Raw genomic sequence first — 26,144 nt, 5'->3', positions numbered from 1 at the left:
CTGACTGGCTTAGTTTGCTGCCAATATTAGGGAGTCAGCTTGAGAATACTTTATAATAAATCCCTGAACTTTATAGTGACTTTCTCACAAGTGGAGGCACCTACATGCTTTTATCTCATTCTCCAAATATCCTTGCTGAATACACAGGGACACGTGGTAGTTTCCCATTTAAGCTTCACGGGGAACTCTAGTTAACCGGAGTTAGGAACAGTCTATCTGAAGGATGATTCGGCTGGACATAGGCCAGCGTGAGCAGCAGGTCACCACATGTGGCCACAAACAGTGACCTGTGGGACGGTCCTTAACATAGCTTAAGAGCACACACTGCCCCAGTAGCAGTAGTTTTAATCCTAGGTGTATTGGGAAGTCCCATTGCCACTAGAACTCGCTGCCTTTTACATGGCTATATTTACAAAACTGAAACCTGATAAGATAAGTTTTCCCTTTTATGGTCAAATTTATGAGTGCAGCCTGGAAGAGACGACCAGATGGCAAAGCCTAAACTTTATCTACTCTCTTCATTGTGACCAAAATCCTCTTGAGAAAGGAGTTTTAGAGACTTTCGTCACTTATTGACCTTTAACATGACTATAAAAAAGAAAGGACATCCTTCTGCGTTGAGGACTGATTCATGATATTTGTGTGACTTTTATCAACTAACGCAGTTGCCGGTCACCAGTTTTCACCGTGAGATCTGCACGTGTGCGGTATCAGGCTTTTAAATGGTTTTATGCAGGGAAGACTTCACTGGGGTCGTAGCTGAAAGCTCACGGTCATTTGATAATATTTTGCAGGTTTCCTGTTTAGTTTGTTCAGGGTGTTGAGGCTCTTCAGATTCACTGCACAGACACGGAGAGTTATAACGTGAGCTAGCTTTGCATTGTCAGCACCTTCAAAGAACAGAAATAATTTATCTAGTGTCCCATGCTATCGGCATGTCTCAGCAGCATACACATGCTAAAATTTGTTTCCTGTTCTTAACAATACAGTACAATATTTGATACGGCAGTGCTGAACATATTTTAAAAAAAATAAGTGCCCAGGAGACAAGTAAAACAAGGGGATTGCTTAGATGAATGGTTCTTCTTACAAATCTATTTCACCTTTATTACAAATATTTATTCACACATGAAAGTATTGGAATAAATGAGCCTAGTGCCTTCAATTTTTGTGTGCTGAGCATGTAGAATAATTTTTTTGGATTACTGCCACAATTTTTTTTAAAGCCCTTTGAAACACTTAAAACCTGTGAAAAGGAGTGCCGGTAAAACATGTGGCATTGCTCTGAGCGTTTTTGAGTTTCTATTTTTATAGGCTGCTCCTTTTTGCACTTTACTGTCTGTCTTTGTTGATACATTTCTAAGGGTGTGGATATATTCATATTATTGTCAGGCAGGTTTGAAATAGATTTAGGCAAAGACTGCTTAAAACTTGCTCTGTCATTAAATTGTTTCAGGATGTGGAAATGCTGCCTCTCCAGAATCACAATGAAAGCAGAATTATGAACTGTGGTGGACCAAGTACAATTAAATCATTCCAAAGATGCTCAGACCACTTACTGCACTGGAAGTATTAACTTAGCATTGTGTTTGCCTTCAACCAATTTTTAATTAACAGACTATTTACTCTTAAACAAGAATTGAAAGGCACGTACATTTTTTTTACAGTTTTAAAATCCAAGTGAAAAATTTTGGCAGTTTTAAACTCCGAGTACTCACTTTAAAAAATTGCCCCAAGGCTTAGAAACTACCCCTGGTCTTATAAAGTTATACCTGAGTGTTAGAAAGTACTTGGTGGCGTACTTTTTTTTTTTTTTTTTTTGCGTTACGCGGGCCTCTCACTGTTGTGGCCTCTCCCGTTGCGGAGCACAGGCTCCGGACGCGCAGACTCAGCGGCCATGGTTCACGGGCCCAGCCGCTCCGCAGCATGTGGGATCTTCCCGGACTGGGGCACGAACCCGCGTCCCCTGCATCGGCAGGCGGACTCCCAACCACTGCGCCACCAGGGAAGCCCTGTGGCGTACTTTTTCAGCGAAATAAATGAGATTATTTCATGCGAGTAAACTGTATATGTGAGAAACATACATACTTCTAAAATGTATTCTAGTAACATATAGTTATTATTGTGTAATCTAATGGAAGAAAATTTACTCCATTGAAAATTGTCTCACTGAATAGAGGAGAAAAAACACACAGACCATATGTGCTCAATATTAGTTTGTACTTTTATCAAGTCTGTGAAATATCCAGGGCTATTCTGTTAGGATGGTTATATGAGAGGACAAAGAAGAATTTATGTTGTTGCCCAGTCTATAGGATGCTTGCATTTGGGCTTCACCTGGAGTGAGTGAGGAATTTTTATGGTACTTTTCTAGAAGGTACTACTGACTGCAGAACACCCATGAGCCAACAGTGCAGTCGCGTGGCTGGGTTGGTGGGTCACAGATTTGTTTCTCCATTTACGGAGAAATTTGAGTTAACACCTTAAAACAGCTGTTCTCTGAAAAGCTGGGTATCCTCGTGTCATAGGTGATTTCCCCTGAAGACTTGCAGGGACATTATGACAAGTGGACCTCTAAGGAGGCAAAGTCAGAGTAGCCGGAAGCTTCTGCGCTTGTGCCAGTCTTGAGACTGCATGCACGAGAGAAACTCAGGCTAGTCAATAGAGGTATATCCGAATCCCAAACATCAAGAAATGTTTATACAATAGGGTCAGCTTAAGGAGTGGATATTTTAGCTAAGAAAGACCTTGTATCTGAAGGTCTGTGCCTCGTTAAGTCATAGATCATCTCTTAAGGGCAAAAGATGTACTGGTCTTTGCACATGAACCCCCAAAGGAAAGGATGGATGTATTGATCTGCCAGATGAGTGATTATTTTCCTTGCCCCAAAGGACCTAGTGGGGTTGGAGCCCCAAAGTCATGGTTATCAGGTTGAACATATGAGGATTTCAGTGCTATACCACTCACAGAATTTAAATGGAGGATGTAGTCTTAAGAGCTACATTTGTAAATTATAACACAAATATTCCCAAGAATCTCCATGACTGCAAACTTAGCCAAGACTTTAAAAGTACTTTATGAAATCCTGAGACTTTTTTCAGTGGCACAAAGACCAGATGAAAAAGGCAGAAAAACTAAGAGAAACCATGACTCCTTTTTTCCTTCCTTCCTTCCTTCTTTCCTTCCTTCCTTCCTTCCTTCCTTTATGCATGCATTTCCTTGTTTGCTGAATCGTGAAATTTAGTTGTAGACATGATGACATTTCACCCCTAAATACTTCAGCAGATACTGCCTGAGAACAAGGACATTTCTTCTGCATGACCACAGTGCAATTATCACACTTGAGAAATTTAATTTTGTTACAATACCTTTATTCAGATTTCCCCGATAGTCCCAATAATGTTCTTTATAACTGTTTTTCCCCTAAACCAAGGTCCAATCAATCGCTAAACATTACATTTATTTGTCAAAGTTTCCTTTAATCTAGATCAGTTTCACAGTCTTTTATCATCCATGACATTGGCATACCTGAAGCCTAGACCAGTTGTTTTTGTAGAATATCCCTCAATTTGAATTTGTCTGATTGTTTCCTCACATTTGAAATCAAGACTCTTAATAAATAAATAAATGAAGACAGGAGGGTAAAGGGAAGGAGAGGTGAGAGAAAGGGAGGGGGGAACAGAATAAGAGAAAAGAAAGTAAAAAGAGATGCAAACAAATTGCATGAAGATTTCAAACAAGAAAACCATATCCAGTAGATTTGTGTTCAGGCTGTATTGATAAGCAAATGAATGGAGTGGTGAGTGAGGGAACATGGTACTTATTGAGAATTAAGGATATCTGAAATATTGTGTTTAGAATATTTTGCATAGAGACAAGGGAAGAAACCTTGAGAGTTTGGGTTGTGTGCCAAGTTAAACAGAAAATGAAGTGAAAACAACAAAAAAAATTCAGACTAGTTCTTTTAATCTGTACATTGAAAAAATGAGGTGTTTTATTTTTCTTAATATACGTAAATATATACGTAAACCAGTTTTTGGTGCCATTTAACGCCAGGAGATTTGTTTCTTTAAAACCCTTCACCAGGTTTACAAAATTGAAAATGATCTTAAGGCGTTAATAGGAATATACAAATACTATTCCAGATACATGAGAATTTAGTGTTTTTTAAAACCTCCGAAACAGAGATTCACAGACCGTATCTTAAAAGGAAGACTCCTAGAAAAGCTCTTCAGGAAGTAAATCTTATTTTCAAGCTGTCAGGAAAAAAAAAAAAAAAAAAAAAAATCATCAGGCATCAAAGGCTAAGAACAGCTGAAATACGTTTCCTGACTCGCTGCTGCGTCTCCATATTTGGTGCCTGCTCCGCCTCCTCTCCAAATAAGGAAAAAGAGGGACACATAATTGTAGGAATACTGCAGAGAAGCCACACGTTCAAATAGTTTTTGCTGTACTTTACTGGAAAATTTATATGCTCATTCCTGACATTTGGGGAGGATTTTCTTGGTAAGGGCAGACTTGTAGAAAAACAAAGCTACCCCGGGGTAGGAAAGGTACTCCACTTCCTGTTGGTGTCTAACGTGGCTCTGACTGCTGTCCTTGGAGTCTTGAGGCTATACGCAGTGAATAATTGCTCACTGGATCCAGGAGGTGCAGTCTCCTTTGGAGGGTTTGAGGAATTAACTTCCCACTAAGGCTTGAACTGGGGCAGAAGTAGACTTTGTAGTTGGCTTTTCTAAGACTCAGTGGAAACAGAGATGTTGAGATCTCAGGTTCTGCTGTGTTGATTAGTAAGTGAAATTTGGTGTGCAGAGGAGAATCCATTTGTTATGCTTTTATTTTTTAAACTGTTTTATTACGAAAAAATCAGACATACTGTATAGAAATGTACAACAAGTCCCTGTTTCTACCTATTGCCTAACTTCTACAATGATCAGCTTCTTGGGAAAGTTTTTTCATTTTTATGCCTACCCATTCCCCGCTACCATTTCATGTTGAAGTAAATCTCAGATATTATAACATTTTATCCATAAATATTTCAGTAGAGAATAGATATTCTTTGAAGCAGTCTTGCTTAAAGTAGGAGTGGTATATGTGTTTAATGTAAAGTGTCCTACAAATTAATGTACAATTGAAGTGCTCCCAGGCTCTGTTGAGATGGTTTAGTAGGGTGAAATCCAATCAAACTGATAATTTGACGGGAGTGTGGTGGCCTTCTTGAATGGTCAGTCTTCGTTTGTGGAACAGTAACTGTAGGTCCAGTAGAAGAGTGATGTCACCAAAGAATTTCTGTCTTGAAGAAATGAGCGTTGTTAAGATTTATGAGTCCTCTTTGTTCTTTGGGCTACTTCTGGTGATAGGATAGTCTGACTCTCCAGAACGTTATAACCATGGACAAGAGATACTTAACGTGTCTTTGAAAATAAACTTCCCATTTAAAAAATGGGTATGACACCTGCTGTACCTATTCACAGAACTGTGATGAAGATAAATTGTCATCTGGGATATGAATGTGCTTTAGAAATAATGGCCCAGTTACATATTCTTTTTTAGCATAGGATTTTGATTCTTTGAAATGACCAATGTTCAGGATTTTTAATGGTATCAGAGAATGTAAAGATTGAGGAAATTACTATCTTGAAAAAAAATATATATATAAAATATATGTATGTATAAATTTTGGGAATTTTTTAAAGAATGATTTTTTATTGGAGTAGAGTTGATGTACAATATTATATGTTACAGGTGTACAATATAGTGACTCACAGTTTTGAAGGTTATACTCCATTTATAGTTAATATAAAATATTGGCTATATTCCCTGTGTTGTACAATATATTCTTGTAGCTTATCTTCTACATAGTAGTTTGTACCTTTTAATCCCCTATGCATATATTGCCCCTCTCTGCTTCCCTCTCCCCACTGGTAACCACTAGTTTGTTCTCTATATCTGTGAGTGTGTTTTAAAGAGTAATTTCATTACCTAAGTTCTCTTTTCTTTTTCCCCCTGAATATATTTCATGTGAGCATTTTATTCTTCTCTAAGTTGAGATACATTTTGGTTGACACCCCCCCTCCCCTTTTTCTTTTCTCTCTCAGGTAGTAAAGGCTTTGGGAATGGTTTCTTGATCAAGCTTACCAAAATTCGTATGTTTCTCTTGGAAAGATTACCAGGTGATCGGAACTTTTTTTCCTTCTCTTTTCTTTTTTAGCTTTGCCTCCCCGATTGAAAGAGATGAAAAGTCAGGAGTCTGCAGCAGGTTCAAGACTCGTGCTTCGGTGCGAGACCAGTTCTGAATACTCCTCTCTCAAATTCAGATGGTTCAAGAATGGGAATGAATTAAACCGAAAGAACAAACCACAAAACATCAAGATACAAAAAAGGCCAGGGTAAGTATTATGCATATCACAGCAGGGGCAATGCCTAGCAATACAATGATATAAAATACACAAGTTACAAACAGCCTAGCAAATAAGTACACCATCAGAAAACACGATATATAATAAGTGAAAAGATTTTTCATTATATGGTGGCCAGAAATTGTGTCATTATATAGGAAAGAATTTAAAGTTTCTGATTCTTACAACTTCTGGACGAAGAAAGGAAAGGATGGATGTGGAAAGAACTGGAGGGTGTGGGGGTGTGGGTGGAAATAGAAGGGATGAGGGAAGGTAGTATTAATAGCAGCTGTTGTAATACTAAGTAATAGGTAGGATCCTAAAATCCCATTTAGAGTACCAGTGCCTTGCACAATCAAAATCCTGACTTTGTTATAAAGGTCAATAAATACCGAGATTTATGGAAAGACTTAGAATGTAATCAGTCGCTTTTGAACTATTTTCAGGTAAAAGTTTAGTACATAAAATACCTAATAAGAATGTTTAACTGACAATTCTATTAAACTATATCACCATTAGAGCAGATTAAAACGTCCAGTAATCCTGGGTAGCAAGAATCTTAAATTTTCCTGCCCTCCTTGAGGAGATCCATATTTGGAAAGGCTTCATGTGATTCCCTATAGCGTCTTGGTAGGTATGTTCTATACCTACTCTAAAATGATGCTCTTTTATTATTCCTACACTCTTTATTTTTCTCCTTAAGAAATTTTTCTTCTGATATCAAACTACATTTTGAAATGATGGAAGAGCTAAAAATCTTGGATTTTTGCTTGTGAACGGTCCTTTAATCAATGTGACATGTATCATAGTGGCTCCAAGCTCCAAGATTACATTTTCTCTACTTCAGAGGATTCCAGTGAAATCCCAGCTATGATAACAGAAGCAGCAATGAAAGGATCTCTGCCTGGACTTTGATTTTATAGGACATCTACCAAAAAGCCACACACTCTTGCAAGTGCAAGAGTAAATGAAGTGATTATAATGGAAATTTAATTTAATCTTACGGTGTTTAATGACTGTAATAACCATAATTAGGGATGTTGTTCTAGTTCCCATGGTTTTAGTAACTACACTGCTTATTCTTTTTTTTTTTTTTTTTTTTTTTTGCGATACGCGGGCCTCTCACTGTCGTGGCCTCTCCCGTCGCGGAGCACAGGCTCCGGACACACAGCCTCAGCGGCCATGGCTCACGGGCCCAGCTGCTCCGTGGCATGTGGGATCTTCCCGGACCGGGGCACGAACCCGTGTCCCCTGCATCGGCAGGCGGACTGTCAACCACTGCGCCACCAGGGAAGACCCACTGCTTATTCTTGTTACTGATTGTGTCAGTACCATCTCTCAATTTGGAAGAAGCATACAGCGTGAAGGCAATATCACTTTCTGTAGCAGGTGGCACTTCAAAGATGCAAAAAAGAATGCTGTAGAGTGACAGGGTATTTTTATACATAACCTTATTTGTTTGTTTTTTACAACATTCCCCTCGGTAGTAAGGACAGTTTACTGTACATGTGACTCTCTAATTTTGCAGATTGAGCAATCAAGGGTCAAAAAAGTGTTGTCTTGCCTTGAGTCACCCAACTAGCTATGACTAAGCTGGAACACAAATCTATTTCTTGGATTCCTTAATGCCTCATTCCTTCTTTAAAAATGGAAAGCAGACACGTTTAATAACGTGTCCATGTGGGGAGGGGAGGAGATAGAGTGAACAAATTGAAAAAATAAGCGTGATTCTTCTAGAGACGTTTCACAGCAGCAAAAAATACTTTTAGATAGCTTTTAGTGTCTGTTTTGTTTTTCATCAAATAGCCAAGTTAGTAAGAAACTCAGTTATCTGCACACGCAGGGTCATGTCTCATTCATTTCTATGTGGCTGTCATATAATAGCAAAAATAAGTAAGTGCCCACGAATGCTAGGAATGTGGAGAAATGGAAGAATCCTAGGTGTTATCTTTACACTCAGGGGGTCGTAAGATTGTAGAGAGATTATCCAGTTCAGCCTTATATAAAACATAGGAGTTCCAGTGATCAAGTGCTGAAACCCTGCTAGGGCTGGGGAGCGTCAAGATTTTTAAGCAGCCCATCTGTTTACAAATAGTGATCTAAAAACTGGATTAGTTATATTGAGGTAAATTCTGCTTTATGGTACGTCCAGATTAAATTAGGGAGATGAAATATCTGGCACTTCGTATCAGACAATAAAACTAAACACTGAATTGTAGGTTACTGATGCTAAGTGCCATGGGAGTTGGGAAGTGCGGGAGACCCGAAGAGATTCAGGAGTCACCGTGAGGTGGTAGATTTGACTCTGCGGACGACAGAGAATCCCTCTAGCTGGGTGGGTGCGGTAGGGTGGGGTGGTTAGAGAGAAGAGCAGAAACCACAGTCAGTAGCAGGTTCTGTTCATAGGGCAATAAAGAGGCCAGTTGGGTTGGGCCAGTGGGGGAGTGGATGGGGAATTTTGCCCTTTATTGGACAGATGCTGCGTGTCGGCCCCGGGCTAGATGCTGGGTCTACAGAGATGAAGAAGAAGTGCTCTCTGCTCTCAGAGGCTTGGTCTCAAGAGGGGAGGGAAATGTAAGCAGTTGTAATACTCAGTTGTAAATTCAACGATAGTGATGATCACGGAATGCTGTAGAAAGAAGCTCACACGGGCCGGGGAGAGGACCCAGTCCAGGACTGTGGAGGCTTCCTAGAAAGAGGGGAGGAAGAAGAGAGGGAGGAGAGGATTATCTAGACTGAAGGAACAGAACAAAGCAGCTGCAGACTGCGGGTATTCTAGGTGAGGATGCCTGGAGAGAAGCTAATGAGGTTGGGTAAATAAGAGGACAAAAAGGAACAAGTGAGTTCCCTGGAATGAATACGGTTTTGAAAGAGAACATGTATAAGTAAAGAGCTAATTGGTTGCATGGCTTGGATGACATATAAAAGTGTCATTGCTATTCAGAAAAGCATTTTCATATTGGCTTCATAGGCCCAGACAGCTAAGAGCACTGTCTACATATTAATAAAATCCCATTATCCCGGAAAGGCCGGTATTCAGAAATTACTTCTTTTAAACAATAGCCTTGCTGGAAAGAATTAAGTGGGAACAAGAAAGACTTTTATTCAAGTAATGTGACTGTAAATTACTCTTGGCAAAGCATTGAGCATATTTGATCCTCTGAAATATAAGATACTTTGTGGAAAGTGGGCAGCTACTGATAAGGGACCAGCTTATTGGGTTTCAGAATTGGGTATTCGGTCATTTCTGAAGTTGTATCTTTAAAAAAAAAATTAGTGCTGTCACCTTCTTTTAAAGGACCAAACTGAATCTAAATTTAATTAACATTTGCAAGATCCTCAATTATTTCAACTGAGAAATATAAGAGAATGAATACTATTGTTATTATACCCATTAAAAAGTTAATATCCCAAGAATGAAGGCCATTAGGTTTCTTCCTGTAGATATAACGTTAATGAATGGTAACACTTGGACTTGAAATTGATCTGAATCTATGTCTTTTGTCTTTTCACAACTACTTGTGATTTTGCTGTAGTATCCAGTAAAATCACGACTTCAGGCAAGGGGCGTGTTCAGGCTTAGGGTAAAGTCTTCAATAAAAGACATTCTTGTTTGTCAGCTTCATCTACATTACTCATAATTCTTCATTACGAAGATGTGCAAAATGTCAGTGGTTTGCAGTGGTTTCTTGCTTACTTAACTTTATCTTACTACATTTGCCCTTAGCCAGCAGGCCAAGAAGGGATGAACTTTATCTTAGACTGTGATCACAAGCAGAGGTGAATTTTAGTGTGAGGTTTAGGATTTCCCTGGCATTCTCTTTGTTTAAAGTAAAACACTGACCCTCTTCCAGTCCTTCACCTCCGTTTCTTTTTCACATTTTACCATCTAGATTGTTCGTAGCAGCCAGAATTTCCTTTTAATCCCTTAGTGTTATGAAAAGATTTTATACCGATAGGGAATTGCTATTATTTTGTAAAGTCTTATCCACCTTCGGCCCCTGCTCCTACTAATAAAGGACATTCCTACATGTTCTTCCTATGATTTTGCATTCACGTGCGAGCCTTTGTTTATTTTATTTGGCTAAGCGATATGTGGGACCAATGAAAAGGAATGGAAACTGCCCTGGTCTTAAGTGTCTGCTTATCCCCTTGTTCTCCTTTCCTTTGCCTGGTGGACCATTTTGATCAAGAAAACTGGTTAAAGAGCTTGGTGTGTGACAGATCGTATTTGGGGGGGGTCGTCCAGTTGGCCTCATTTGCATACCTGTCCTACATCAGCCTCATTAAAGTCTGACTTCCTGTTTGTGTCTGGCGCACACTTTTGGATGCCCTTAATTTTGTATCAGCTCTTCGTTTCTGTTCTCACTTTTTTTTTTTTTTTTTTTTTTGGCTGCGCCACACGTCTTATGGGATCTTAGTTCCCTGACCAGGGGTTGAACCCAGGCCCTCGGCAGTGAAAGCACGAAGTCCTAACCACTGGACCACCAGAGAATTCCCTGTTCGTACACATCTTAATTTTGTTTAAAATCGATTCTAATTGATTTGGTCAAGTTAACAAAATTTTTTAAGGAATTATTTCTCCTGTTATCAATTGTTTCAGGTTTTTTTGACTCTATAATAGAAAAGGTTTCTACACATCCCCTTCTTTTATGAGTTGAGCCGCTCTGACAGGTCATTTTAACTTTATATGTAGGAAAATCTCAAATTCTTTGGGTATAAAACGGGAATACGCAGTGCCTGTTTCATAGCGTTTATGTGAGGCATTTTACGCAGTGCCTGGTTCTGTAGAGTTTCACAGTTGCTGCAGTGGCAAGTGACTTCATTCTGGTAGAACCAGATGGCAAGTGACATTCTCTAGTTTGCACTGTGAAATCCCTCTCTCTTCTTTACCCTTCTCATCATAGGCAATTCAACAGTATCTGAAAGCTGTGTTGAACACACACACACGCAAGTTCATATGATTCCTTAGAGATCAGAGGAATGGAATTTTATAAACTGAGGTGATCAGTTCTGTATGCATTTAAGTTGCCTTAGCCTGTAAAACATGGTGGAAGAATCAAGTTAAGTAAGAAAAATGAGATAGTAGCTATGGGAGCCTTGAATCTATCTTGTCAGTGAGCACTCATTAGAAGAACACAGTTTGCATTTTGATATAAAAAAAGAAATTAATATTTATAACTGTTTGTATTAATTTATTGTTACATTGTTTTATTTTTTTCTTACTCCAAACCAATGCATGCTTATTATAAAAATCTAAAAATTGCAGGCATGTAGAATGTAATTATAATAATAGCCAACACTTATTTGGAGCTTACTCTATTTCAAGCATCTTTTTAAACATGTTACATGAATTAACTGTTTTAAAACTTTTAGAAATGAAAATCCGCCAAAATATTCACCCCTCACAGATCCCCAGGTAACTCATCAATTAAAGAGCAAAAAGTTAATTTTGTGATTGGAAGGGAGTTCATTAATTCTTCCAAGTTAACTTTCTTCTTTTAGGCAAGAAATGGTAGCCTACTGAAGACAGTAAAATAAGACTATTATAACCATACTTATTAAAGCCCCAAGTTGTTGCAGTGTATAATTTTTAAGAAGGTTTGTCTATTTCTACTCTCTCACTATTTCCCATTCCTGCTCTAAGACCCAAGGATTGAAGAATCTCATAGTTAAACGTGTCATTAGAGTTCAAAGGGGCCCTTCATGTCCCTGGAGAATTTTGAATTTCCATTGAACTGCAGAAAGGGTTGCCAACCTTTTTGACATAAACACTTTCTCCCTTCATAATATTTTTAAATATGCATGTCTCATTTAAGCTTTCATTTTAAAACAGGGTTTGGTTTTTCAAAGCTGATTGAAACCACTGATCTAATTTAATCTTTCTCTGCCTAGAGATATTCTTGTTAGGAATTGCTTGACAGGTGGCTCTCCAGACTTGAATCTTTCCAAAGAGAAAACCTAACTCTTTCACACGACACCCTGTCCATTTTTGGGCGCTCAAAAGGTTCTTCCTTATATATCATCCAAAATGTACCTTCTTTTTCCTGTAAGACACAATTCTACCTTTAAGAGCTTCACCAAATAATTTCCTTTTCCAGATAACAACGATGAAATGTATTTAAATATATCTTTTCATAGCTACCTGCCAGTGGAACCTCTGGTTCTTTAATAGCATCTTCTCTAGTGATAAGATTTCTAGGCCCTGTTCAATTCTGATCACCCTCTTCTAAACTCCTCTAGCTATTGATATTTTTTTTTTTTTTATCAAATGCCGCTTTGAAACATAATGCAGTACTCTAGATGTGATTCAGCCTGTGAGCGGTGTATTGAGACTTTTATCTAATTTGACTTGTGCTCTTTTAATATTAATTTGGCCAAACAGTGCATACGTATCTTTTTTCTTCTTTTTTAAATAGTTGTTTAAAATGGAGTAATGTTAAACGTGTAGCTAGTTGAAATCCCTTTTTTCCGTGTATATTGTTGTCAAGGCTCATCCCTCCCAGCCTGTATTTCTGCTACTGATTTTTGAACCTGAGTGTATTTGTTATGCTTGGCTTGATTAAATTGATCCTTGGTCTTGGCCCATTGATGCTCAGTCATAGAGTTCCCAAGCGTGTCTCTACAGAAAGGATTCCTTAGTCACTTGTCATGCCTGCCTTAGAAATTCACTGTGACTACTTGCATAAAATGACTAAGAGGTAGGTTGTAAAGAACTCTAAGTTTGTTTAATGCAACACTTACTTCAGCATAGAAAATTACATTTTTTCCCCTTGTTCTCTTTCTCTTTCTCTTTTAAGCATAACATCTGTTTACATTCCTTGGAATAGTATTCCAGTAAACACTGCCCAGGTCTTTTAGGAGAATTTTGATTTTAAGAACTATCCCTCTAAGATTAACTGTAAATTAATATTAACTATAAGTCTGATTACCATGTTTCTTTAAGAAGATTCTCATGAGAGAGGTACTCAAGGCTGGCAGAATTTAGGAAAAAAAAAAAGAGAGAGAGCAGCTCCAGGTACATGATCATGAAAGGCTTGATGAAGGAACTGGCTCAGAGGTGGTCCTTAAAGATCAGCTCATATCTTGATGGGTAGAAATATGGGGCCCCCATTCTAGGAGAAAGAAGTAATAAGCAAAAGTACCAACATGGAAGGCAGGTAGGGGTGGTTCAATTCAGTAGACTGGAGGAGAAGAGTAGAAATTAAATTTTGGACAATTGATCCAATTTGATTAATAATGTTATCTGACAAGAAGACCAGAAAATTCACTTAAAAATTAGGAAGGTGTAGTTTACGGGAGGTTTGCGTATAATTCTGAGTTGCTGTCTTTGCTTCCTGCCTTTTCTCCCTGATGTCCTCCTCTCAAGAACCCAGGCAGTCAGTACCAGGCTCCTGTATACAAGGACACTGTATTTTTTTTTTTTAATGTTTTACTGGAGTACAATTGCTTTACAATGTTGTGTTAGTTTCTGCTGTACAATGAGGTGAATCACCTTATGTGTACATATATCCCTTCCCTGCTGGACGTCCCTCCCCGCTCATCCCACACATCTAGGTCATCACAGAGCACAGAGCTGAGCTCCCTGTGCTATACAGCAGGTTCCCACTAGCTATCAAAAGGCTTTAATGAATGCTGTGCCAATCCCAATAGGCCTGAGTTTTTAAATCATAGAGACTGCTTGAATTGTAGGCTATGTGCAGTAGTAAAGCATTCACAGTGCTGCCCATGCTTAGAAGGAGCGCCAAATATTGATTTAATATGTAGTTTTATAAAAGTGTGTGCTATTGTTGCATGAATATTTATTTCAATATTAAGAACCATTTGTGTGGTACTGTGCTCCCAGCAATGAGAATCTTTTTAAAGAATGACCAATTCCCTTTCTTTTGGAAGTGATAAATCCTCTCCATTCAAAATTAACATAATTCCTGATGTCACTCCGCTGGGAAAAGAAGTGCAGAGCGTTTTAATCTAGTCTAGCCTTCATTAAGTATCTGTGCTTACCGGATTTATAAGAAACGGCTTTACGCTTTTTTATCTTCCTTAACCCTAGTGGCTGGTGACATTGAGATACAGAGAGGAAAGAAAATTTATCGTTGGGGTGAAAAAGAATTCTGAGGCATAATGTGGTTAGTGGTGGTGCTAGAGGAATAATAAGAAAAATTAGAAAAGAATTTGTTTAAGTTGCTGAGCTGGGTGATAAAATTAAGACTATGTCCAGGGTATAATTTAAATGAGATGTATCTCACTTTTGGTAAAATCGCACATCTGTGTACTAGTCAGTTGTGTTTTAACATGGTGTGTGTAGAGTGGGAAGGGGGAGTATGAGAACTCTGAAACTACAGGGGCTTTATTTTGATGGTCACTGTATTTCTGTGAAATATACTTACAACCGCTTTGGTCCTGGTCTTACAGGAAGTCAGAACTTCGCATTAACAAAGCGTCACTGGCTGATTCTGGAGAATACATGTGCAAAGTGATCAGCAAATTAGGAAACGACAGTGCTTCTGCCAATATCACCATTGTGGATGCAAATGGTAAGAGACACCTACTATGTGCTATTTGTCAGTCTCTGAGAGGAGTCATCAAGGTATGTGGTAAGACTTGTAATACATCGGTGTGTTAAATCTCATTGTGAACAAACAAAAATCGTGGAGGGAAAGCCATGCGTTTCAAGTATCTTATGGGTCCTCCATAAGGCTCTTTACTCATGATGTGAAATAGACCTGAAATGTACATAGATTTTTTTAAAAAGGGATTTGAATAGCATCCTGAATAGCAGAGACAGGATGGTTTGCTAAAAGAAAGAGATTATACCTCCACTTTAAGTTAGTCAGGGAGAGCAGGTAAGTTTTTTGCTCTATCAAACCAGAATATGTGTATACATATAATTTATGTACATATGTGTATACAGAATATATGTATATTGTATATATTTACATACATATATGTATTATGTATGAATATATGTTCTGTGTGTGTGTGTGTGTGTGCGTGTGTGTGTAAACAGAATACAATCCTGACGTAGTCCTGGCAGTTTTTATGTTCTTATATACATCTGGCTCTAGGTAGTAGAAAGTTAGGCCTATCAGGTTGTTTTAGGCCTGTTAATTTGGAAATTAAGAGAGTCTTAGAGGCAAAGCCTTTTTTTACTATGTATAGGCTTCAGCTTCTGTTTCTCTGAGGGCAGTGTCAGGGGATGTTTGTTAAACAAATGAATGACTTGGAGGCAGAAGGTGCCCCTATCTTCCGACCACCTCTCTGAGTTATCTGAGGAAGGGCAAAGCTCCACAGCTGGTGGCTCTCTGTTCCCGATCCCCTAACACTGCACAACTTGATGGAGTCACCTGTAGAAGCTGATGATGAGCTAGCAGTGAGCATCTAAATCTCTTGAAACAATAAAACGCTGCTTCAAAACCTTTGGTGCTGTTTTGAGTTATGGCACTGAACAGCTGCCTTCACAAGCCCTGTCATCTGTTATAAAACAAAGCCTAACTGCACCGCTTCTAGGCAGGTGCTGAGAAAGAATGTCCACTGCAAAGGCCTGATCTCTTAAAGTGATAAGATAAAATTGCGAAGCCAGCAAGGGAAGAGTAAAAGTAACTTTAGGGGTTAACTCCTTAGGACACTGATGTTGTTTATATCAGTTGACTTAACAGGATAAGGAGAATGGAGTGAGATACAAATATGGAACAGGCTTGGGAAAATCCAGGTTAATTCCTAAGTCCTCTGTGGACTTCCCAATGAACTGCTCTATCTCAGTGTAATCAAACTTCATTACTTTCGCTTTAAATACCTCCCTCCACAGAGAATAAAGGACAACAGTGAAAGGTGGATTCCCTTACTATTGTTAGGGGTCGTGTTTATCATTTACCATTTAAAATTTATAAGAGTAAACATAACATCGCTTTACTTTTTAATCAGCACGGGTTTCAATAGAGTTTTGCTCGTGTTATTTTTCCCCACTTGGAATTTTATGGGATGCAACTTTAAGCACAAATTTAAAATTTCAGTGGCTTATTCTTTGCTTTCTATTATACCGTGTTTAATAGCTTGTTCTCAGTTTGTCAGTTGCTTGTTTGGTTCAGTCTGTGTCCTCGTGGTAAAGGCTATCGAATTATGATTTGGACACGATTAGATTTGTGTAGTTACGCATACTGTAAAGTCCCAGGAAAATAGAATTAAATCATTAATTAATAGATTTAATAGAATTTTAAAATGAATTTCGGGGTGCTGAAGTTTTGATAATATGGCTTTTCACATTTCTTTCATAGGAGAGACATCCAACTTATTATTCCATATTAATTCATTCAAGAATTGGTCTCGAATTTGAATGTAGTATTGACCAATTATAAAGTGTAGAGAAATGAAGGTAGGGGTGTTCTTTTTTACCTGACAAGAAAAGAAAAGAAGTTCACGTAGTATTGTAAGGAAGTCATTCTTAAACAACCAACTAAAATTCCTTAAGGACTGGGTTCCTGTTGGCTTATTGAAAGCATCTGAAGGAGGAGAACAAAGAATGTCAATTACAGTATAAGGTGGTGGTTTTTATTTTCTTCTTAGAATGTTAGGACTAGTTCATCCTTATCCAACCCTCTCATTGTATTTAAAAAGAAATGGAGACTTAGGATGTGTCTTAAATTATTTAATTCCCGGTCCAGTTTAGTTTACTCTATACCAGACTCTGTATGTGAACGTTTAAGGTAGATTCCTTGGTTTGTTAAGAACAAAAACTGAAAAACTGGTGTGAGGCATCAAGAGAGGGGGATTCCATTGAGAAGAACTAGAACTCCATTATAACTGGGACTCGAGGAGAAAATTGTACCCAGGGTGTATCTATGAGTTTAAACACCAGGAATTTATGGCTTTTCTCTCAAGTCTCTCCTTCATGTGCCTCAGATATGTTCTTAGTCTTCTGTTTCTTAGATTTTCTAACCTCTCCTGCTTTCAAATATGCTTCTTTTTTTTTTTTTTTTTTTTTTTTTGCGGTACGCGGGCCTCTCACTGCTGTGGCCTCTCCCGTTGTGGAGCACAGGCTCTGGACACACAGCCTCGGCGGCCATGGCTCACGGGCCCAGCCGCTCTGTGGCATGTGGGATCTTCCCGGACCGGGGCACAAACCCGCGTCCCCTGCATCGGCAGGCAGACTCTCAACCACTGCGCCACCAGGGAAGCCCATCAAATATGCTTCTTTATAATTCCAAACTTTGACCTGCTTATGATTCCATTTGGCCATATTCTTCTTCATGGCTCCTTTGAAGGCATCCTTCCAGTTTTGATTCCTACTGTGTGATCGTTTCCTCAGTTCCTAAATCAAATTCCCCATAGCAAGAATCCGACTGGCAGAGCTGACTATGACAGACGACATCAAAAGATCCAGAGAGCTTACAAATCATCAGTGTATTCTAATCAGGTCCCCACCATGGGCTCACCCAGGGTAGTGAAGCCAGAAACGTGGCTACCTAGAAACGCCCTCTCTTTTCAGAGGAAGTGGGTCAGATGAAGCTCATCAGAGCCTGTACTCATCAGGCACCAGGATAGACAAGGCCAGTGCATTCTGTACTTTGGGAGACTCTCTTTTCTTCCCACACCTCAAGGGCTTAGTTGTGGTGCCACCAGAGGAAAATGTGGAACCATTCTGATGTTCACCTTCTTCTACTGTCATCTATGAATTTGCTATATTCAGATCAAGACTGGTTATCCAAGAAGTCTCAGCTCAGGTCCTGAGCTCTAGGGGACGCAAATTCACTACCTTCATGTTGTCACATCCCTGTCCCTCAAGATTCTGGGAAGAGGTACTCTGGTTATAAACTGCCACACGGCCAAACTATATCTTCTTTTCTTTTCTTTTCTCTTCTTTGTTTCCAAACATCTTTATTGAGGTATACTTGCTTTACAATGTGATGTCAGTTTCTGCTATACAACAAAGTGAGTCAGCTATACGTATACATATATCCCATATCCCATATTGCGTCTCCCTCCCACCCTCCCTATCCCACCCCTCTAGGTGGTCACAAAGCATGAGCTGATCTCCCTGTGCCATGCGGCTGCTTCCCACTAGCTATGTATTTTACATTTGGTAATGTGTATATGTCCGTGTCACTCTCTCACTTCATCCCAGCTTACCCTTCCCCCTCCCCGTGTCCTCAAATCCATTCTCTACGTCTGTATCTTTATTCCTGTCCTGCCCCTAGGTTCTTCAGAACCACATTTTTTTTTTTTAGATTCCATATATATGTGTTAGCATACGGTATTTGTTTTTCTCTTTCTGACTTCACTCTGTATGACAGAATCTGGGTCCATCCACCTCACTACAAATAACTCAATTTCATTTCTTTTTATGGCTGAGTAATATTCCCTTGTATATATGTGCCACATCTTCTTGATCCATTCATCTGTTGATGGACACTTAGGTTGCTTCCATGTCCTGGCTATTGTAAACAGTGCTGCAGTGAACATTATGGCACATGACTCTTTTTGAATTATGGTTTTCTCAGGGTATGTGCCCAGTAGTGGGATTGCTGGGTCGTATGGTAGTTGTATTTTTAGTTTTTTAAGGAACCTGCATACTGTTCTGCATAGTGGCTGTATCAATTTACATTCCCACCAACAGTGCAAGAGTGTTCCCTTTTCTCCACACCCTCTCCAGCATTTATTGTTTGTAGATTTTTTGATGATGGCCATTCTGACCAGTGTGAGGTGATAACCTCATTGTTGTTTTGATTTGTATTTCTCTAATGATTAGTGATGTTGAGCATCCTTTCATGTGTTTGTTGGCAATCTGTATATCTTCTTTGGAGAAATGTCTATTCAAGTCTTCTGCCCATTTTTGGATTCGGTTGTTTGTTTTTGTGATATTGAGCTGCTTGTATATTTTGGAGATTAATCCTTTGTCAGTTGCTTCGTTTGCAAATACTTTCTCCCATTCTGAGGGTTGTCTTTTGGTCTTGTTTATGGTTTCCTTTGCTGTGCAAAAGCTTTGAAGTTTCATTAGGTCCCATTTGGTTATTTTTGTTTTTATTTCCATTCCTCTAGGAGGTGGGTCAAAAAGGATCTTGCTGTGATTTATGTCATAGAGTGTTCTCCCTATATTTTCCTCTAAGATTTTTATAGTGTCTGGCCTTACATTTAGGTCTTTAATCCATTTTGAGTTTATTTTTGTGTATGGTGTTAGGGAATATTCTAATTTCATTCTTTTACATGTAGCTGTCCAGTTTTCCCAGCACCCCTGTTGAAGAGGCTGTCTTTTCTCCATTGTATATTCTTGTCTCCTTTATCAAAGATAAGGTGACCATATGTGCATGGGTTTATCTCTGGGCTTTCTATCCTGTTCCATTGATCTATATTTCTGCTGTATAACAAAGTGAGTCAGCTATATGTATATAGCTGACTGTCTTGATTACTGTAGCTTTGTATTATAGTTTGAAGTCAGGGATCCTGATTCCTCCAGCTCTCTGTTTTTCTTTCTCAAGATTGCTTTGGCTATTTGGGGTCTTTTGTGTTTCCCGACAAATTGTGAAATTTTTTGTTCTAGTTCTGTGAAAAATGCCATTGGTAGTTTGATAGGGATTGCACTGAATCTGTAGCTTGCTTTGGGTAGTATAGTCATTTTCACAATATCAATTCTTCTAGTCCAAGAACATGATATATCTCTCCATATGTTTGTATCATCTTTAATTTTTTTCATCAGTATCTTTTAGTTTTCTGCATACAGGTTTTTTGTCTCCTTAGGTAGGTTTATCCCTAGGTATTTTATTCTTTTTGTTGCAATGGTAAATGGGAGTGTTTCCTTAATTTCTCTTTCAGATATTTCATTATTAGTGTATAGGAATGCAAGAGATTTCTGTGCATTAATTTAGTATCCTGCTGCTTTACCAAATCCATTGATTAGCTCTAGCAGTTTTCTGGTAGCATCTTTAGGATTCTGTATGTATATTATCATGTCATCTGCAAACAGTGACAGTTTTACTTCTTCTTTTCCAATATGCATTCCTTTTATTTATTTTTCTTCTCTGATTGCTGTGGTTAAAACTTCCAAAACTATGTTGAAAAAGAGTGGTGAGAGTGCACAACCTTGTCTTGTTCCTGATCTTAGTGGAAATGGTTTCAGTTTTTCACCATTGAGGACGATGTTGGCTGTGGGTTTGTCATATATGGCTTTTATTATGTTGAGGTAAGTTCCCTCTGGAGGGTTTTTATCATAAATTGGTGTTAAATTTTGCCAAAAGCTTTTTCTGCCTTTATTGAGATGATCATATGGTTTTTCTCCTTCAGTTTGTTAATGTGGTGTATCACATTGATTGATTTGCGTATATTGAAGAATCATTGCATTCCTGGAATAAACCCCACTTGATCATGCTGTATGATCCTTGTAATGTGCTGTTGGATTCTGTTTGCTAGTATTTTGTTGACGATTTTTGCATCTATGTGCATTAATGATATTGGCCTGTAGTTTTCTTTTTTTGTGACATCTTTGTCTGGTTTTGGTATCAGGGTGATAAACCATCTCTTCTTAAATGTGTATTTACCATTGACTTGGGCTGAGAGAGTAGAATTCTCAAGAATCCCCCCACCCCCAGTATGGGGGAGGGGTGTCCTAGAAAAAAAAAAGTCTTAAAAATAAGAACATGTTGCCAAAGTATTATATTATGTAGAACTCCCCTTGAGATTTTAATTATATTATCTATGAAATATTAGTCATTTTGTTTATTTTGTGTGGTCTAACTCATTTCTCCGATAAGTACGTAACTACAGTTTGATAATTTCTATATAGGTTGCCTTGATGAAAGATCCTGGTATGTGGCTATGAGCCAATTATCCTAATTTCATTCTATGCAAAGGATTTCTTGTGATTTACTTAAATTCTCACACGGGTGCCTTCCTGGCACTTAGATGTTCATACTTTAGGACAAGATTCTAGGAGGGATGGCAGGAGTTAGAAGGAAACATGCATGGAAGACTGTGTTTTCTTTTCTCCTTAGGAAAAAAAGAAAAATTTAGCGAGATGAGCTTGCTGTTTGACACTATTTTTATGACAGCCGGAGAACTATTAGAATAAAATTAGCACAGATCATAAAAATCTTCCATCTAATCTTATAAACTTCCTGCAATGAAATCCATTGTTTAGATCTGCTGAGATTAACAACTAGATATAAATGAGATAATACGAAAAAACTGTGAATTTCCCCTCGAACCATTATATGCTTGAGTGAAACAGTGACCATATTTCCAATATCTTCAAGCATTTAGAAGAGAATGTACATATAGCTAATTGTTTTGTTAAGTATTTTAGAAATTTATATGTGTTTTTGGTCATTTCCAATGCCTTTTAATCCCTACCTTATTTGGAAAGAAGAACTTGTCATACAGTAGACAGATATAAACCTATGCAGTCTCCTAATGACTTCTGGGATCATGTAAGTCTACCAAAGTCCAATTGAGTTTTCGTACAAAACAGGATCTCCTAGGCAATCCTCATTACGTGATGGATTACAGGTGGATTCCTTTCATGAATTCAAATATAGTAGTTTAAAAGGCCACATACACCATGTTCACACGGATCATACACTGTATGTTGATTTTATTGTATCTTATTTGGCTTGGTCTTTATAGAGGAAACCTTAATTTAGTCATTAATTCTTAGCTAAGAAGCTCTATAAAAACTCCGGGGCAGCAGATTAAGGAAGAGAATAATAGACGTAATTGGTTTTCAAATTAATTAAGTACTGCTGTCTTTTAAAAGATGAATACAGGAGAATATACAACTAATCCATCATATCTTCTACTAGGTTTTCTTGTTTTAATCAGGAGAAAAATCATTTGAGTGAGATCCAAGATCCCATAGGAGCAATTGGGCTCCTAGCAATAAAAGAGCTGTTTCATTTTAGATGAGCAGAAAAAAATATTTCCACAAGATTTGATTAATAGATCAATTGGCCCTTTCAAAAATTAGCTCATGTGGGTAACCCACATTGACAGTGTTGTTAGAAATGCCATGATATTGGTGAACAACCTATAGTTATACTAAGAAGCACATCAAATATGTTTTATAGTTTGTATAGTAGTCTCCATGTATGTTGCATTATGTAGGATTCCCATGAAGTGTAATAAGGAAGAGTGATATGAGTGGAAAAGAGCTGTCTTTTCAATGCATGGTATCCATCCTGCCTCTACACCATTTGTTAATGTCACAATTTCTCAGTTGCTTAAGACTAAGCTCTGATTATGAGCAAGGATTCAGATGCTCAAAATCATTTTTACCAGTGCTAATAAGTATGCCCATCTTAAATCTTTAAAAAAAATGACTTGATCACAATTTTTGAAGGCACAATAATGACCTGTGATGTTAGAATAATAAAGAGTCACACAATTGGATATTTGAATTCACACAGATATATGTATGCTTATATTTGTTTATGTGTATTTTGCTAAATAGTTGTTTAGTATATCGTGCTCATGATGAAATCTCAAACAAGCCATGCATACATAATAATTAGAAAAATTCCTTTCCAGAAGGTGTTATTTTTCAGACACTGCCACTTTTTCTTGAGAACAGATCCAGTTTATTAAAAAAGCACTCGAACATTACAAATATACTGATGTTCCATATGTTTCCTTGCCTACTCAGCATAAATTGCTCAGCTGTATTCAATTCTTGATGATTCTAAATCCCTATTAATTTGCAGTAATGAAGGGGGTGTCCTTTATAAATTAACAAATTTAATATACCAAATTACTAAGGGGAAAGTTGTGTTGCTTAAATAAAAATCAAGGAGATTTCAGGACTCGATAATTTTTTTTAAATCTGTAATTGTAACAAAATTATTTTCAATCACCTTTATAACAAAAGGTTGTTTTCTCAATCTATGAATTCTACCAAAACACATAAAAATGTTTGCTGAGTGGTTTTAATCAAAAAGATTAACTTTTCTTATTAGCAAAATTCTTTTTTTTTTTTTTTTTTTTTTTTGCAGTATGCGGGCCTCTCACTGTTGTGGCCTCTCCCATTGCGGAACACAGGCTCCAGACACACAGGCTCAGCAGCCCTGGCTCACGGGCCCAGCCGCTCCGCGGCATGTGGGATCTTCCCAGACCAGGGCACGAACCCGTGTCCCCTACATCGGCAGGTGGACTCTCAACCACTGCGCCACCAGGGAAGCCCAGCAAAATTCTTTTAGTATAGAAGTATACAAGTTCTGAGCTTGTATTACCCCCAAGATAATTCAAACGTTTTTTATTTGAACCATAACCATTAAAGATATTTATAAGGTCTCCAGGATAAACTCTAATTTTAGAAAAGGAGGTTATTTTAAGTTGTCTACATGTAGATACATTTTTGTACTAACCTCCTGTTCTGGTATTTTTATGTATGTATCATTCAGTGAAACAAGGAAATGTTATGGTTAACCTTTCTTCCCATTGAGATCTTTTATGCTGAAGATAGAATAGCTCTGATTCTGGGGTTTTTGTTTTGTTTTGTTTATTTTTTGGAAGGTCACAGGGGACTACTTGGTTTGTCAAAAATAAATGTGAGGGCTTCCCTGGTGGCGCAGTGGTTGAGAGTCCGCCTGCCGATGCAGGGGACACGGGTTCGTGCCCCGGTCCGGGAAGATCCCACATGCGGCGGAGCGGCTGGGCCCGTGAGCCATGGCCACTGAGCCTGTGCATCTGGAGCCTGTGCTCCGCAACGGGAGAGGCCACAACAGTGAGAGGCCCGCGTACCGGATAAAAAAGAAAATAAATAAATGTGGAAAGAATCTTGATACTCATACCAGGATGGGGATTTTTGCCCAGTTCTTATGACCCTGAGCTTCTTACTTCAGTCTGGCTGTTGTGTCATTGATGAGTCCCGTGAACAGAATGAGAAAGCATCTCTCCCAATGTGGGTAGTTGCTTGGAAACTTGGATCTTCTTCTGGCTACTCACAGAGAAAGACAAATGCTGTGAATCTTTGATAGAAATGTTGCTATCCGTTTAACTTTTCCCCGAAGAAAAACCGTTATTTTCTACAGCCCATAAGAAGAAAGCTAGTTGTAGCCACTTCAGAAACAGATACGTCATAGCACGTACTCAGAATACCTTCTTTAATGCCTGCTGCTTGTGAAAGTCCCAAGGACATCGTACACCCTCACATGCTGATTCTTTTCACTGTATCCCATTTTTAGTGGGTGTAAGAGCCGATGTAGGTGACTGGTGGCTTGATAATAATCTTGCACCTTGAATGGTTTGTCTTCCTAATGCTTCATTAGAGAGGGCCATCCATATTTAAATTGCATGAGAAAAAACACAAACTGGTCCTACTAAAGATATATTTCTGATGTTTATATACATTCATATTTAACTTGATGCTTATTCTTAAACATCCTGCTGAATCTCACATGCCATTTTTTTTCCCAATTCCACTAAACCATTTACCCCTAGAGCCTCTCAGCTTGAAGAAACATTGCCACTTAAATTAATTCATCTTACCTACTAGACTAGTTCTATCATGGAAGCCCTAAGTGGTCATAACTATATTTAAAGATGATTATACTGATCGTGAACATTTCCAACTCCATGATTAACAGACTATTAATTCCAACATAAAATGATAACATATGACATACTTAGGATTTTAGTAGGATCTAGTAACTTTCGTAATATATATATATCACAACAGATTCAACTTCTCTTTTTGTCCTGGTGAATAAATAGTAAATCATTTGACAATAATTATACACACAGTGGAAGTTGAATAATATCCACCATTGCATCTCTATGTCCAATAAACCTATGGTTAATAAATAGTAATAATAAATAATTAATAAATAGTAAATCATTTGACAATAATTATACACACAGTGGAAGCTGAATAATATCCACCATTGCATCTCTACGTCCGGTAAACCTATGCCTCACTGAGAACGTTAGATTCTAACGAACTGAAGCCCTTTCAGAAGGACTGGGTGAATACAGAATTAGACAGTGTATTCATCCTTTATTCCCTCATAAAGGCAGTAAGAAAACAAGTCAGAGTTTGAACAGTACCGTCACAATTCCCATGATGCTAGTGCATCCGGAAGTGTACAGGTTCATTCTGCATTTCCTTGAGTTGGGAGCTGCCTACGTGCTCTGTGCCCTGCTCCGAGTAGCTGAAATGATGAGACACCCATCTTGATTACCACTGGCAATTTTATGTAGCATTTGATACCAGAACTTGATGTTTTTCATCAATCCCGACTGGAAACATGACTTGCTTTTGGTTTGGACAGAAATATAATTCTCCAAAGATCTAATATTTTAAAATTTTGACCACAGTTTTGACCTTCCAGCTTTGATTTTTCTTGGTTCTGCCGTTTCCATCTTCCTTTCTGAAGGGGAGCCCTTTGCTATATATTCTTCTTCACTGACCCCAGTAGGGGCAGGGAATTCTTCCTAATTATTCTGTCACAGCCCATCTCATGCTCTTTGCCCAAGAAAGAAGAACTACTTATCCCGATAGTCTTTTTTTTTTGCGTTTCTCGCTCTCTGTATGTATGAGGCCTGGGCTTTCATCGTCCCCTTGCAGTACTTTCTTCCTTTACACACATTTTTTTTATTTGAAGGAAGGCTGTGGAACTGGCTCCCAGCCTCCTGACTGTACATCATAATGTCCTATCACCTTTTCTTTTTTGCAGAGATCATCACTGGCATGCCAGCCTCAACTGAGACAGCGTATGTGTCTTCAGGTAAGGAAAATAAGCTCGTCAAGTTTTACTAACCAGAGCG

At 38.3% G+C, this 26,144-nt stretch overlaps 1 protein-coding gene across 5 annotated transcripts in view; it reads left to right on the top strand.

The window, feature by feature from the left end:
• NRG1 (neuregulin 1) overlaps positions 1-26,144 on the top strand; it is a 1,020,295-nt gene that overhangs the window by 844,081 nt on the left and 150,070 nt on the right. For 3 of the 5 annotated variants that reach the window (XM_065899834.1, XM_065899833.1, XM_065899838.1), the window contains exons 2-4: positions 6,212-6,389; positions 14,814-14,935; positions 26,054-26,104. In XM_065899834.1, the coding sequence (XP_065755906.1) occupies positions 6,212-6,389; positions 14,814-14,935; positions 26,054-26,104 (351 nt within the window). Of the gene's footprint in view, positions 1-6,211; positions 6,390-14,813; positions 14,936-26,025; positions 26,105-26,144 lie in introns of those variants that run through there. The other 2 variants (XM_065899839.1, XM_065899836.1) reach the window with 2 other exon arrangements.

The sequence above is a fragment of the Phocoena phocoena genome, chromosome 21 (assembly GCF_963924675.1).
Source record: "Phocoena phocoena chromosome 21, mPhoPho1.1, whole genome shotgun sequence".
Lineage (NCBI taxonomy): Eukaryota > Metazoa > Chordata > Mammalia > Artiodactyla > Phocoenidae > Phocoena > Phocoena phocoena.
This window is presented reverse-complemented; position numbering and strand designations above follow the sequence as displayed.